Here is a 14,910-nt window from a genome sequence, read left to right on the forward strand (position 1 = left end):
TACTGATAAACCCTTGGAGGAAGACAAATGGAGGTATGTCACACATAGAAGGAAACACAACAATCAAAGGAAGAAGCAGCATACATCTAACAAACCCCTTCTGCCCAATCTAACCCAACCAGAAGCAGCCCCATTAAAAGTGAGCAATCGATCTCTCCCCTTAGATGAAAATACGCAGACCCACAACTTCCCCCTCAAAGAAAACATGCAGACATCTAGCAAAAAAACCACATCAAACATCCCTAAAAGAGTCACATCAACAAACACACCTGAGATAAACAGAAAAGCACCCCAGACTACACCCCCCCCCCAAAAAAAGGAAGGCAAGTGTTGGTGATAGGAGATTCTAGTCTCAAAGGAACAGAACCAGCCATCTGCAGACTGGACATGCAATCCAGGGAGGTATGTTGTCTCCTTGGAGCAAAAATCAAAGACGTGGCTGAGAACCTAACCAAAATAATTAGGTCCACAGATTACTACCCTATCCTCCTCCTTCACATTGGGATGAATGACACAACAAAGAACCTAAGTACAGTATTGAGAGATTATAAGCAACTAGGCAATAAAGTTAAGGAGCTAGGAGCACAAGTAGTGTTCTCATCAGAACGAAAGGCCAATACCCATTGAGGGGAAAAAAAGTATTCTAGAAATAAACCACCGGCTAAAGGGTTGGTGTCGCCAAGAAAACTTTGGTTTCCTGGATCATGGACTGCATTTCCTACATGAAGGACTCTTGGCAAGGGATGAGCTGCACCTCACTAAAACAGGGGAAAATGTACTCTGAAAAAGATTAGCCCAATTCATCAGGAGAGCTTTAAACTGAAATTGAGGGGGAAGGGTGACCAATCTTTAGACTCTCTAGAACACAAAACCAGTCATAAATCCCAAGAAAACAAATCAAACAATGAGGTAGGGAGTGATGAGAAAAAAAGAAAAACTCAAACAACGATCAAGAGATGCAGGAAACATACCCATGGACAAGCATAAAAGTCTTAAATGTTTATATACAAATGCTCAAAGCTTGGGGAACAAACAGGGTGAACTAGAAGCAATAGTGCATAAGGACAGTTTGACATAGTTGGCATTACAGAAACCTGGTGGGACAAAACCCATGAATGGAATGGACTGATGGATGGATACAAATTGTTCAAAGAAACAGACCTACAAAAAGAGGAGAGGGAGTTGTACTATATGTAAGAGAACACTATATATCTACAGAAATGCACATGATCAAAGATAAAATCCCTCCAGAATGTATATGGGTCAATATAAAAGGGAAAAAAGTGACATTGACATAGGTGTATACCCCCCAACCGATCAGAAGAAATAGGTGAACTCTTTGCCAACCAGTTAACAAATGCATGTAGGAAGCATACTACAGTAGTAATGGGAGACTTCAACTATCCAGATATCAACTGGGAGACAAACTCTGCAGCGAGTGGGAGATCAAACAGATTCTTAACCAACCTAGCCAACAACTTTATCATCGAAAAGGCGTAGAAGGGAACTAGAAGTAAAGCTATACTGGACCTAATTACTACTAATCAAGAAGAAGCAATAGAGGGAGTTGAAGTTGGTGGAATGCTGAAATTCAATATAATGCAAACATAAGCAATAGAAAATAACCAGAGTCTTAAACTTCAAAAGAGTTGATTTAAACAAATTCAGAGAAAACGTAGGAAATATTCCATGAATAAAAATCCTAAAGGGAAAAACAATGCAAGAAGTGTGGGAAACTGAAAAATGTGATCATAAAAGCCCAGTCCAGCACAGTAACACTCAAAAAGAAAAACAAGAAATTCAAGAAGAAACCAGCATGGCTGTACAAAGATCTCTCTGACAAACTGTAAGACAAAAAGGACAAATACAAAAACTGGAAAGAGGGACACATAACTGAGGCTGATTATCAGCAGACAGCCAGAACATGCAAAGATGAAGTCAGGAAAGCAAAGGGTCAGAATGAACAAAGACGTGCAACAGAAATCAAGGATAATAAAAAAAAAGTTTCTTTCAACATATTAAAAACAAGAAAAAAGTCAAGGAAACTGTAGGTCCACTAAAGAGAGAAGATGGCAAGGAAGTAACAGGGAGAAAGCAGAGCTGCTTAACTCATTCTTTGCATCAGTCTTGGTTTCTATAGTTTTAATTTACTGTTTCTATAGTTTTAATTTACTGTTCTTGCACCAAAACGCTAGAGCGGTTTTTCTTCTCATTAAGTGCTGGAATGCTTAGCCCAATCAAGTTATGCATTAGAGATCGGAATGTCTCCAGTGTGTTTACTTCATTGGGAGTTTCAGCCGGAACCATGACACCCATAGTGTATTGGCTCATATTTAAATGATTACTCACTAGGACTCACGAGTCCCCTGGACTGCAAGGCGTTCAAACCGGTCAGTCCTAGAAGAGATCAACCCCGACTGCTCTTTAGAAGGCCAGATCCTGAAGTTGAAACTCAAGTACTTTGGCCACCTAATGAGAAGGAAGGATTCACTGGAGAAGAGCCTAACGCTGGGAAAGATTGAGGGCAATAGAAGAAGGGGACGACAGAGAATGAGATGGCTGGATGGAGTCACTGAAGCAGTAGGTGTGAATTTAAATGGACTCCAGAAGATGGTAGAGGACAGGAAGACCTGGAGGAATGTTGTCCATGGGGTCACGATGGGTCGGACAAGACTTCGCAATTAACAACAACAACAATCTGTTGTCTAGGCATTTATATTTTGCTCATTTCCTTGCCCATGATACCCCAATTTGTTATTACATTATTGGTGATCTTAGTAAGTGTGTAGTAGGACATAATGTGCCTACGTAACTTCAGTGTATTGCCCAAGGGGGTGGGGATATTTATGAAGAGTGTAGAGTGAATATGCTCAAAAAGAGACCACTGTTTTCAATCTATTTAAAACTAAAATAATAACCAACTTCACTATGTTTTAAACTTCTCATAAATTAACTAAATTTTGTGCCTAAAAGTTAGCTCAGCAAGAAAGACCGGGGTTTTTTCCCCCCAGAAAGTTGCATAAGGTTTATGTTCAAAATCTGACAGTTTCTTCCTCCTGTCAGAGAAGACAAGTACAGTATATCTGAAAAAGATCTAGGTATCTTAGTAGTTCACAGGTGTGATGTGTTCACAAGGCTACTGTGGGATATATTCATTAGACTTATAGTCCAAATTGTGGGAAATAATTGTCCCTGCTTCCGCCTTCTTCAGGCTGTTCTTGGAATACTAGGTCCAGTATCACAAAATAATAGGACTGGAAGGGACTTTGGAGGTCTTCCAGTCCATCCCACTGGGCAAGGCAGGTGTCCTTATAGCATCCCAGACAAATGGTTGTCCAATCTTTTCTTGAAAACCTCCAGCAAGGGATCATTCACACCTCTGGGAGGCAAACTGTTCCATTGATTAATTATTGTCACTGTCAGGAAATTCCTCCTTAGTTCCAGTTCTCCCTCTGACAAATTTCTACCCATTGCTTCTTGTCCTGTCCTCATCTACTCTGGAGAATAAATCAACTGTCCTCTTCCCTGTGGCAGCCTTTCAAATATTGGAAGACTGTTATCATATCACCCCTAACCCTTCTCTTCGTTAGGCTAAACATACCTAACTCACTTAGCTGGTCATTGTACGATTTGGCCTCCAGACCCTTATCATCTTTGTTGCCCTTCTCTGCATGCTTTCTAGTGGTCTAGATGCCTCTCACAGGAACTACTGTTGAGCCAAGTACTGTCCATTCTATACATGTGCATATGTTTTTTTTCTAGGTAGGTGTAGGGCCTTACTCTTCTCATCACTGAACTGCATCTAGTTGGATAGGGCCCAACGTTCAAGTCTGTCAACCTCCTTCTAAATCTTAGGTCTATCTTCCAACGTGTTAGCAATTCCCCCTAGCTTGGTATCTGCAAATTTGATGAGTACCCCTTCAATTCATCTTACCTAGGTCATTTATGAAGATGTGGAAGAGCACTGGGCCCAAGGGAAAACCTTGAGGTACCTGAAGGAGATGAATAGGCTAAGCCCAAGGTTGGGGGTAAATGTGTCATCTGTTTGGAATTGTTGTGTGGCCGCAGGAAACCCAAGTCCAGTCCCCTGTGAATTTGGTCAATCTTTATTAAGTGCCAATGTAGCTTGATCGTTAGTAGACCAGATTCGTGGGTAAAGTTAGCATGTAATAAATTTTTAGTGTTTTGAACTCAATTCCTGTACCTGGTCACCTGCATCTATCACTGCATGCTTTCCTCCACGTAGATGTAGTTCCATTGGGGACCAAATGCTAAGTGTGATTGGTCAGCCAACTGCAAATCCTAAAAAAGTTCACACGGTATAAAGAAAGGAATGGATTTGTTCAATATTTTCCCAGATAGTAAGCTCTGAACTAAGGAGTAGATATTGTAAAGAAATAGCTATGAAGAGAAATTTCCTGACAGTCAAAGCTGTTAGCCAATGGCATGGATTGCCTCATCAGGCAATTGGATATGTATCCAAAATGCTTGCAATTCTCTACTGAACTAGTTATTAAGCTTAATTTATTCTGAGATCCTGCCCAAATGTAATTCTAAAAAAGCAAGAACAAGTTGTAAGTCCTGGATTGGGCTCACAACTCACAATTTTTATTAGTATGACACTAGTAAAATTTAAAGTGCTTATATTTATACTCTTGAACCATAAAATAATATTCTGTATAGGTTTTTAAAATATATGTCTGTCAGAATATATATATAAACAAACTATTCAAAACCAAAATATACAGAATTGTGTCATCGGTGGTGTCCTCATGTGTACTGAATAAGTGGAATACACTTAAGAGAAAATGTGGAGTGACCCTAGACCAGGGGTCTTCAAACTTGGCCTTTTGATGATTTGTGGACTTCAACTCCCAGAATTCTTCAGCCAGCATGGCTGGCTGAGGAATTCTGGGAGATGAAACCTACAAATCATAAAAGGGCCATGTTTGAAGACCCCTGCCCTAGACCATATACTTGACTTATAATGTGCTGGTTAAATGAGATTCAAATTTTCGTGGAAAAATCTCCAATTCCCCAAAAATAGCCGGTCAATGTTGGATTGAACAAACTGCAGTTCTCAAGCTAATTTTGTGCCACCCTGTGCTAGAACTCCATGGTAAAAAGAACTCTATGTCCCATCACCAAAGCTACTTGAGAGAAGGAGTGCAAATGGATTATCAGGGAATCCCTCTATGCAGTTCTTAAAACAAAACAGAGAGAGAGGGGGGGGGAGAGAGAGAGAGAGAGAGAGAGAAATATCTAATATTCACCTCTGATATATATGATTTGGTTTCTGCAAAAACCTCTGAAGATTTGATAGGCTAATTTAGGATTCCTTAAACAGAATTTCATTTCTAATGAAGACCTTGGATCTCCTATAGTCCAACTCCTTGCCCAAGGCAAAAGATTTAATTCCATCCCAGACAAACGGCTGTCCAATCAAAACCTCTTGCTGGAGGTTTTCAAGAAAACATAGGGCAATGTTTTCCATGATGAAATAAGATCTCCTGCCTTGGGCAGGGGGTTGGACTAGAACAGTCTTTTATGACTCGTGGACTTCAACTCCCAGAAATCCTGAGCCAGCCATGCTGAGGGAAAAGGGAGAGGTTTCCAAACTGAGCCATGCTGGCTCAGGAATTCTGGGAGTTGAAGTCCATGAGTCATAAAAGAGCCAAGGTTGCCTACTTCTGGACTAGAAGAACTTCAAGATCTTTCAAGCCATATGATTCTATGATTTGCTTGAAAAAGAACTCCATTACAATAAATGGACTATAATATTACAGTGGAAGCTACAGTATAAAGCAGTGGTTCTCAACCTTTCTAATACCGTGACCCCATAATACAGTTCCCCATATTGTGGTGACCCCCAAGTGCGTGTGGCCACCAATAAGAGGGAGTAGGACAGCTAGGGAAAAGGGAAAAAATGGCGGACAGTGTGGTTTGGCGACCCCTGTGAAATGGTCGTTCGACCCCAAATGGGGTCCCGACCCACAGGTTGAGAACCACTGGTATAAAGCCAGTTAGGAATACAGAGTAAGTACATGTTCACCCATGCTCTCCCACAATTTTGGGCCTCAAATGGCCCTATGCCTTTTGTATCTCTCTCCTCCACCCCCAGTGCCAAATATAATAGCTGGAAGATCTAGCTCGGGTTCTCAACTTTAAGACTTGTGGACCAACTCCCAGAATTCTGGGAGTTGAAGTCCACAAGTCTTAAAGTTGCCAAGATTGAGAACCCCTGATCTAGCTGGAAGGGGCACCATTCCACCAGCTGCCAGATTTCTGCTCCAGCTGCTGCACCCACCTCAGATACCCAAGTTTGGTAATGGAGTTTCCCATTACCAAAATCTAGTGAGACTTGGAAATATTGAGATAGGAAATGTAAGACATTTTTGACAGTGATTCACAATGGGTGACCCTCTTAAACGCGTATTTTTGGATCTTGGTTACCTGGAACTGGTCTCTTGGCAAGGTCTTCAAAAGAGGCTGGGGGTATATGTCACTTCCTAGCTGCTGAGCCCTCTTCCTTTCTCATTTTGTCCAGTTCCCAGTACAGCTTCCCCTCCTGTCTCCAGTGCCTCCAATGATCCAGTGGGCTCCTACTCCATTAATGGGATTCTGGGGATTCCTCGATCAAATGGTGAGAAGAGGAAACGTGATGAAGGTAGGGGAAAGCTTTTTCCTGCTTTTATTGGTTCACCTCACTCCTTTGGGAAACTAGTTGGAATCCCAATAAGCTGAGAAACTATTCAGAATAAAGTAGGAAAGCAGTTTGAATAATCATAATCCAGAATACTTTTTTGAAAGCAACTCTCACTCAATCGAGCAGGTAGAGTTCACCTACAAGCATAGCAGGTCGACGGTACATGTTGTTAAATGCTGTATTGAACCAATTTTAACTCTACTGGCACTACAGGTAGTCCAGGTAGACCACAAATTTCCATTGCTAAGCAAGACGTTTGTTAAATGAGTTTTACCTCATTTTATGACCTGTTTGCCCCAATTGTTAAGTGAATCACTGCAGCTGTTAAATTAGTCACACAGTTGTTAAGTGAATCTGACTTCCCCGTTGACTTTGCTTGCCAGAAGGTCCCAAAAGGTGATCACACATCAGCCCAGGACACTGCAACCGTCATAAGTACATGCCAGTTGCCAAGCATTTGGATTTTGATCACATGACCATGGGGATGCTGCAACTGTTGGAAGTATGAAAAATGGTCGTAAGACCCTTTTTTCAGGGCCACTGTAATTTTATGGGAGTCACTTAACAAATGGTTGTAAGTTGAGGACTACCTGTAATCGTAGAAGACCAGAATCTTAGTAGCAGGAAAGGATGTAAGTGTGAAAAAGAGTCCAATCTTTAAAAGAGAAATTTAGTAGGATTCTAATTGGCCCCGTTATTTCAGCGGCCTTCATTCTATTCTACCTCCAATGCAGCTCTATTCTTAATTGTGTATGTCTTTGATATTCCCTGGTTCAATTCACATGATATAAAATACTTTAAATCCAAGTGAACAGAAATTGACTTTTGTGTCCACATAACATGTTGTGCCCAAGCAAATAAGTCTATTCAGCTAAACCAGGGGTAGGCAACCTTGGCTCTTTTATGACTCGTGGACTTCAGCTCTCAGAATTCCTGAGCCAGCCATGCTGAGAGGACAGAGAGAGGTTTCCAAGCAGAACCATGCTGGCTCAGGAATTCTGGGAGTTGAAGTCCACGAGTCAAGGTTGCCTACCCCTGAGCTAAACACAATAGCCTGATACAGCCTGCTGACCCAAGGGCTTGATTCACCTCAGCTGCTGTATCAGAAACAACCTTCCCCGTTCCAACAGATTGTGCAGACTCAGCCTCTGGGTTGCTCAGCATGGGGGTTTTCAAACAACACTCTGTAGAACCCTTCACTTCGGTGGGAAGTCAGTGGAGTTCTGGGCACAAAAAGTAGATGGCTGCAGCCAAGTTTTTATCCTTAGAACAGTGGTTCTCAACCTATGGGTCGGGACCCCATTTGGGGTCAAACGACCATTTCAAGGGGGTCGCCAAACAACACAGTCTGCCATTTTTTCCCCTTTTCCTTAGCTGTGCTATTCCCTTTTATTCTATTGGCTTTTGAAAGCCAATAGAATAGACTCTCTTGAATAGAGTCTAATTCTATTGGCTTTCAAAAGCCAATAGGAATTGTCCAGGCTGTCTCTGCCCCGCTGAGCCCGCCAAAAGTCCCATTCTGCAAACGGTGCTGCACCAGTTGAGTAGTCCTCGACTTACGACCGGTTGAGTAGTCCTCGACTTACGACCGGTTGGGGGTTGCGGCATTAAAAAGGTTGAGAACCACTGCCTTAGAAGGTGGCTCCGTGATCAGGTTCTATTTTTTTTTCTTTCTTTTAAACTAACAGATTGTGTGATTTGAAAATATTTGAAAACCCATCTTGGAAAGCATATGCAAAACAAAAAGGGAGTTGTTAGTGAGGTTATGGAGAGGACAAGTTCTGCAAGGATACATTTTTGAAATTTTTTTCTCCCGGCAATCCTATAAATGAAACTGAATAGACTGAATTTACCTGAATAATAGGGTTGGAAGGCACCCCGATGGTCTTCCAGTCCAACCCCCTGCTATATCATTTCAGACAAATGGTTGTCCAGTCTCTTTTGAAAGTCTCCAGTGATGGAGCACCCACAACTTCTGAAGGCAAGCTCTTCCATTGGTTGATTGCTCTCACCGTTAGGAAATTTCTCATTTCTAGGTTACTTTTCTCCGTGGTTAGTTTCCAACCATTGTTTCTTATCTTGCCTTTTGGTGCTTTGGAAAATAGTTTGACCCCCTCAAATATTGGGACAGTGCTATAATGTCACCCCTACTCCTCCTTTTCTCTAGAGTAGACATATCCAATTCCTGTAACCATTCTTCATATGTTTTAGCCTCCAGCCCCCTAATCATCTTTGTTGCTTTTCTCTGCACTCTTTCCAGAGCCTCAACATCTTTTTTTATATTGTAGTGACCAGAACTGGCCGCAGTATTCCAAGTGTGGTCTTACTAGGTAGTGTTAGAACTTCATGTGATCTTGATTCTATCCCTCTATTAATGCAGCCTCGGATCGCATTGGTTTTTGTGGCTGCTGACCCATACTGTTGGCTCATATTTAAGTGATTGTCCATTAGGACTCCATAGTTACTGGCATTAAGCCAAGTTTCACCTAGCATATACCTATACAGTTGGCTTTTTGCCTAAGATTAGATTAGATTAGATTTTAGATTAGATAACATTTATTGTCATTTTTTTCCTGTGGGCACAAGGGCACACATTAAAAATGAAATTTAGTTGCTTCCTCTCAAAGTGTACGCATAATAACACACATTTAAAACATATTATATACAACATATGTATAGACCTACACCCTTACATATAAGTAACATATGAATATTATTCACTGTCCATCTTGAATACATAACGGAAGGAGGAAGCCTGAGAGTTCACAAGGTTAATACTGTATGGAACAAAGCTGTGACTGAATCTGGATGTTCTGCTTTGGATACCACGAAGCCCCCTCCCAGAAGGTAACAAGTGTAGAACCTTACTTTTATCTACGTTGAATCTCATTTTGTTAGATAGAGCCCAGTGTTCAAGTCTGCCAAGATTTTTTTGGATCTTGAACTTGTCTTCGGAGGAGTTGGCTATTCCTGCCAGCTTATTTTCCTCCATGTGGATGTAGTTCCATTGTTGAATATGATTTGTTAGCCAGTTACAAACCCAACTGGTAGTGGTGCTGTCTATCCCCCATTTTACTAGCTTGCCAAGAACTAAATTATGGTCTACTTTACCAAATGCTTTACTGAAATCAAAGTATACTCTGTCCACAGGATTTCACTGATCTGTTAAACTGATCACTTTATCAAAGAATGAAATATGATTTGTTTGGCATGATCTATTTTTGATGAGCCCATGTTGGTTACTGGTTATAACATTGTTTGCTTTTAGGTGTTTGCAGATTTGTTGCTTGATTATCTTTTCCAAGATCTTCCCAGGTATTGATGTCAGGCTGATTGGTCTGCAATTTCCTAGATCTGTTTTTTTTCCCCCTTTTTCCTTTTTTGAAGATGTGGACCACATCAGCTCTTTTCCCGTCCTCAGAACTGGATCCAAGAACTTTAAAAGATATGTTTCAATGATTCTGAAATCATATCTGCCAATTCCTTCAGAACTCTGGGATATAGTTCGTCAGGACCTGGTGATTTGAATCCATCTAGAACTGACAGGTGTTCTGTTACCTTATTTTTTGCATATTTTAATTTGCATTCCTATCCTGCCATTTATGGTTCTGTTTTTAATAAGTTGAGTAGTGTTTTTTTTAATGTGAAGACAGATGCGATGAATGAATTAAACAGTTATGCTTTCTCTCTACTGTCTGATACTTCTTTGCCATTTCTTCTCCCCTTAGTGAACCAATTGTTTCTTTAACTTTTTTCTTGTTTTTTATGTGTAGAAAGAAACTTTTTTTTATTGTTTTTAACATTTGTTGCAAGTTTTACTTCATTCAAAGCCTAACTTCATCTTTGCAGGTTCGAGCTGTTTGTTGGTATTCTGCCTTAGTTATGCATCCTTCTTTTCAGTTTTTTGTACGTGTCCTTTTTTTCTCTTAGTGGTTTGAGAGTTCTTTGTTCAACCATGCTGGTTTCTTCTTGGTTTTCCTGTTTTTCTTTTTCAGTGTTTTTTGAATGGACTGGGTTTTTATAACCTTTTTTTTCAGAGTTTCCCATGATTCTTGAGTTGATTTCCCCTTTTAAGATTTTCATCCATGGGATCCTTCCTAAGCTCTCTCTGAATTGGTTAAAATCAGCTCTTTGAAAATCTAAAACTGATTTGCTTATGTTCTATTGCTTGTGTCTGTTTTATATTGAATTTCGTATGACATAGTCACTCTCCCCTAAAGTTCTTGCAATTTCAATTCCCTCTATCACTTCTTCTCTGTTGGTAAGAATAAGGTCTAGTATAGACGTCCCTCTGGTTGCCATCTCTACATTTTGGGTGATGAAGTTGTCAGCTGACTTAGTCAGGAATGTGTTTGATCTCCCATTTATTGCAGAGTTTGTCTCCCAGTTGATGTCAGGGTAGTTAAAGTCTCCCATTACTGTTGTGTGTTTCCTACATATCTTGGTTAATTGGTTAGCAAACAGTTCATGTATTTCTTCTGCTTGGTTGGATGACTGTAGTGTATACCTATGGCAATGTCATTCTTTTTTCCTTGTATGTTGACACGTATGCATTCTAGAAGGTTTTCGTGCTTTATTGTGTGCATCTCTGTAGAGAGGAAGTGATCTCTAACATATAATGCAACTCCACCTCCTCTTTAGTTAGGTCTGGTTTTTTTTTTTAATAGTTTGTATCCTTCTATCAGTACATTCCAGTCATGAGTTTCATCCGGCCAAGTTTCTATAATGGCAATTATATCACACTTGCCCTTGTGTGCTAGTATTTCAAGTTCACCCTATTTTTTCCCTAAACTTTGAGAGTTAGTGTAGAGGCATTTAAGCTGACCCTGGGCATGCTTCCTATATCTTCTACATTGCACCTGAGTTTTTCTTCTTTCTCTTTCTTTCCTATGTCCTTACATGATTGGTTAGTGGGTTTTGCTTGGAATTAGGTTCTAAAGGTTGTGAAGATTGGCCACACTCCCACATCAATTTTAGTTTAAAGCCCTTGTGATAAGATGAGCCAGTCATTTTCTGAATATATTCTTTCCAGTTCTTGTGTAGTGCAGTCTATTCCTGTCAAGGAGCCCTTTATGTAGGTAATGCAGACCATGTTCTAGGAAACTGAAGTTCTCTTGATGACATTAGTTTTTAAGCCAGTGATTTGTTTCTAAAATCCTTGGCTCACTCATTGGATGTTGGCCTTTTGTTGGAAGTATAGATGAAAACACCACTTATGCTCCTAATTCTTTAACTTTCTTCCCTAGCTGTTCATAATCTCTTGATATTGTTTCCAGATTCATTGTTATGTCATTTGTCCCCACATGTAGGAGAAAAAAGGGGTAGAACTCTACGGCACTGATTATTTTAATAAGGTTTTCAATTACATCTTTGATTTTTGCTCCCGGGAGATGACATATTTACCTAGATTGACTCTCCAGTTTGCAGACTATAGTTTCTGTTTCCCTAAGAATTGAACGTCCTACCTTCAACTAATTTGTTTACTATATTTATATAATTTATGTATAAATATATTTATAAATATATACTATATTTATATAATTTATTTACTATAAATAAATGCATGTACTGGATCATTATTTCAGTCGGAAACTCTTTCACACTGTTAGTTGTGTACATTAAAATGAAATGTTTGTGTTCATTCCCACTGATATAAATTCACTGCTGTTGTAATAAATTCCTTCACTGGGTGGGGTGTTTGATTAGATGATCTACAAGGGCCTTTCCACTCTGATTCTGTGAGATACACTGGTGCATTGTTTTGTCCATTGTCACACCTATACACAATTATACAGTTATATAATAGTGCTTTTTACTCAGTGGGTTCATCCAAATGCAAACATGTGCTTTTAGGAACCAGAAATACCAGAAAATGCAGATAGTTTGCATTGGTTTATTGGTGGCATCTGGTTGACATTCATCAGCATTTCTTTACTTAGATCAATGGTTTAGACAGATTTTTGAAGACTGGCATCTTTTGTCAGGATAGGGAATATTTTTAAATTAGCTAGGCCAATTGATTAAAGAAACACATATTAAACTTGGTCTTATAAGTTCAGCAAATAAAACATGATGATGTTCTGAGGAGGGGGATATTGCTTTTATTAGTCCCAGAGAGACAAATAGCATTATTTTTATCTGCTCTTAAGTCCTCCTAAGGGAAGATGTTCTACCTTCTTGCCTGCCCCTTGTATTTCTTTTTAAATAATTTCCTCTTCTATCTTTGGGGCAGCTTTCCAAGTTATACATTAATACTATAATTTCAGTGTCCCTAGAAAACATGACTAGCTAGGCCTCTTTGCTGCAAATCAAAGTGTATAAAAACCGTTTAAGTTTACAATCACTGCCTATATTATTTGCTGTTACTGTGATAGGTGCTTTTCAGGATCACATCAGCATTATACAAGGGATCTGCATCCCAATGAGCATCATTTCCTTGAAATTTTACTTCAGCCATTTTGACTGGTCAGCTATGAGCTTGTGGGCACAATTATAATGGTGGTTCTGTATACCACGAATGGGCATGTATGGCTCATTACCTCCCCTCCCAATGTTCCATCTGAGACAGCTGGCTTACTATGGTTACTATGGTAAGGCCCTCCGTTTCATGAAGGTTATTCCCTGAAAAGTGGAATAGGGCTGAGGTAAAAGATTTAGTAACACAGACATGGAAATAAGCAGCCTGGCCATCTGTCTCTGTGTCTTTGTGCAATTGCAGACCGTGAAAAAGGTGGGACATATCTAAGATTTTAATATCATGTGGTATGTCTGTGGAGATTCTCAGTCATCCAGGTGCTTTTTCAAAAGGCAATTTGGACTGGGTTTTTTTCTCCTTGAGGAAGAAGACATTTTGCTTCTCATCCAATAAGCTTCATCAGTTGTGACTGAATGGTGGGGGAAAGGATAAGTTCTGACAGGATGGGGGAGGGAATGGAAGGAGTATCGGTATCTTTCCATTTCTTAATATTTCATGGCTTAAATATATACATGCACCAATTTTATTTCAAGAACTCCATTCCAGTCTATTTACTGATACCTAGAGTATTTATTTGTGTGCTTTTTAAAACATATTTTTGTACATCTGTTCTTTAAAACTCCCAAAGCACTGTACATTAAATTTTCAATTAAATTGTTTAATTAAACAGTAATATAATCATATACTAAAATATTATATGAAATATGCAATGCATTAACAGGACAATAAAGGATTAAAACTCAATAAAAATTATCATAGCACCATTGTTTTTAAAATTAAGAGAATACATATGTCTTCCTTCCCTAGCAATTATATATATATATATATATATATATATATATATATATATATATATATATATATATATATATATATATATATATATATTCTGAGGTTTTCGCGGGTATTTGTATGTAGGTCTTTGGTTGTTCGGGTTTTCTCCCGCGTAAAATTGGAAGTGTCTTGGCGACGTTTCGACGAAGTCCCATTCGTCATCTTCAGGCTGGTGTTTTCAGCTTCGTGCTTTGAGCAGCAATGTGTGGTCTTAGCTGTTTCTTCCTTTTAACTGCCAGTGGGGGTATGAACTGATTGGGTGGGAGCTTGGCTGTGTTCTGATTGGGTGGAGGTGTGTTCTGAATGGTTAGGGGCTTGGCTGTGCTCTGATTGGCTGGGGGAGTGTTCTGTTTGGTTGTGCTCAGGTTAGTCTGAGTTGCAGAGGGGTTTAAGATTTTGGGCTGCCTTGCTATTTTTTGGCTTCTCGTTCGTGGTTGTGTCTCCTCTTCATGGAGGGTGTCAGTTTGCTTCATGTTTGCTTCATGCTTCGAGCACGAAGCTGAAAACACCAGCTTGAAGATGACGAATGGGACTTCGTCGAAACGTCGCCAAGACACTTCCAATTTTACGCGGGAGAAAACCCAAACAACCAAAGACCTACATACAAACACCCATGAAAACTTCAGAAAACAAATATATATATAGTGATAAAAAGGCGTTCACCAGGAGATAAAAACAATACAGTTTTAATAGATAAAACCAAGCTTTCGATGGCTAGGAATCTGCCATCATCGTCAGGGTACAAACCAACTGGTAAGGAAACTTACTCATAAGCAAATTTCCTTACCGGTTGGTTTGTACCCTGAGATGATGGCAGATTCCTAGCCATCGAAAGCTTGTTTTTATCTATTAAAACTGTATTGTTTTTATCTCCTGGTGAACGCCTTTTTTATCA

At 39.7% G+C, this 14,910-nt stretch overlaps 1 protein-coding gene across 5 annotated transcripts in view; it reads left to right on the top strand.

Moving 5' to 3' along the window:
* Positions 1–14,910, top strand: part of PAX2 (paired box 2) — a 161,753-nt gene that overhangs the window by 74,988 nt on the left and 71,855 nt on the right. For all 5 annotated transcript variants that reach the window (XM_039320678.1, XM_039320677.1, XM_039320679.1 and 2 more), the window contains exon 5: positions 6,548–6,667. In XM_039320678.1, the coding sequence (XP_039176612.1) occupies positions 6,548–6,667 (120 nt within the window). The remainder of the gene's footprint in view (positions 1–6,547; positions 6,668–14,910) is intronic.

Source organism: Crotalus tigris, unplaced genomic scaffold (assembly GCF_016545835.1).
Source record: "Crotalus tigris isolate CLP2741 ecotype Arizona unplaced genomic scaffold, ASM1654583v1 scf7180000023683.377817, whole genome shotgun sequence".
Taxonomy (NCBI): Eukaryota; Metazoa; Chordata; class Lepidosauria; order Squamata; family Viperidae; genus Crotalus; species Crotalus tigris.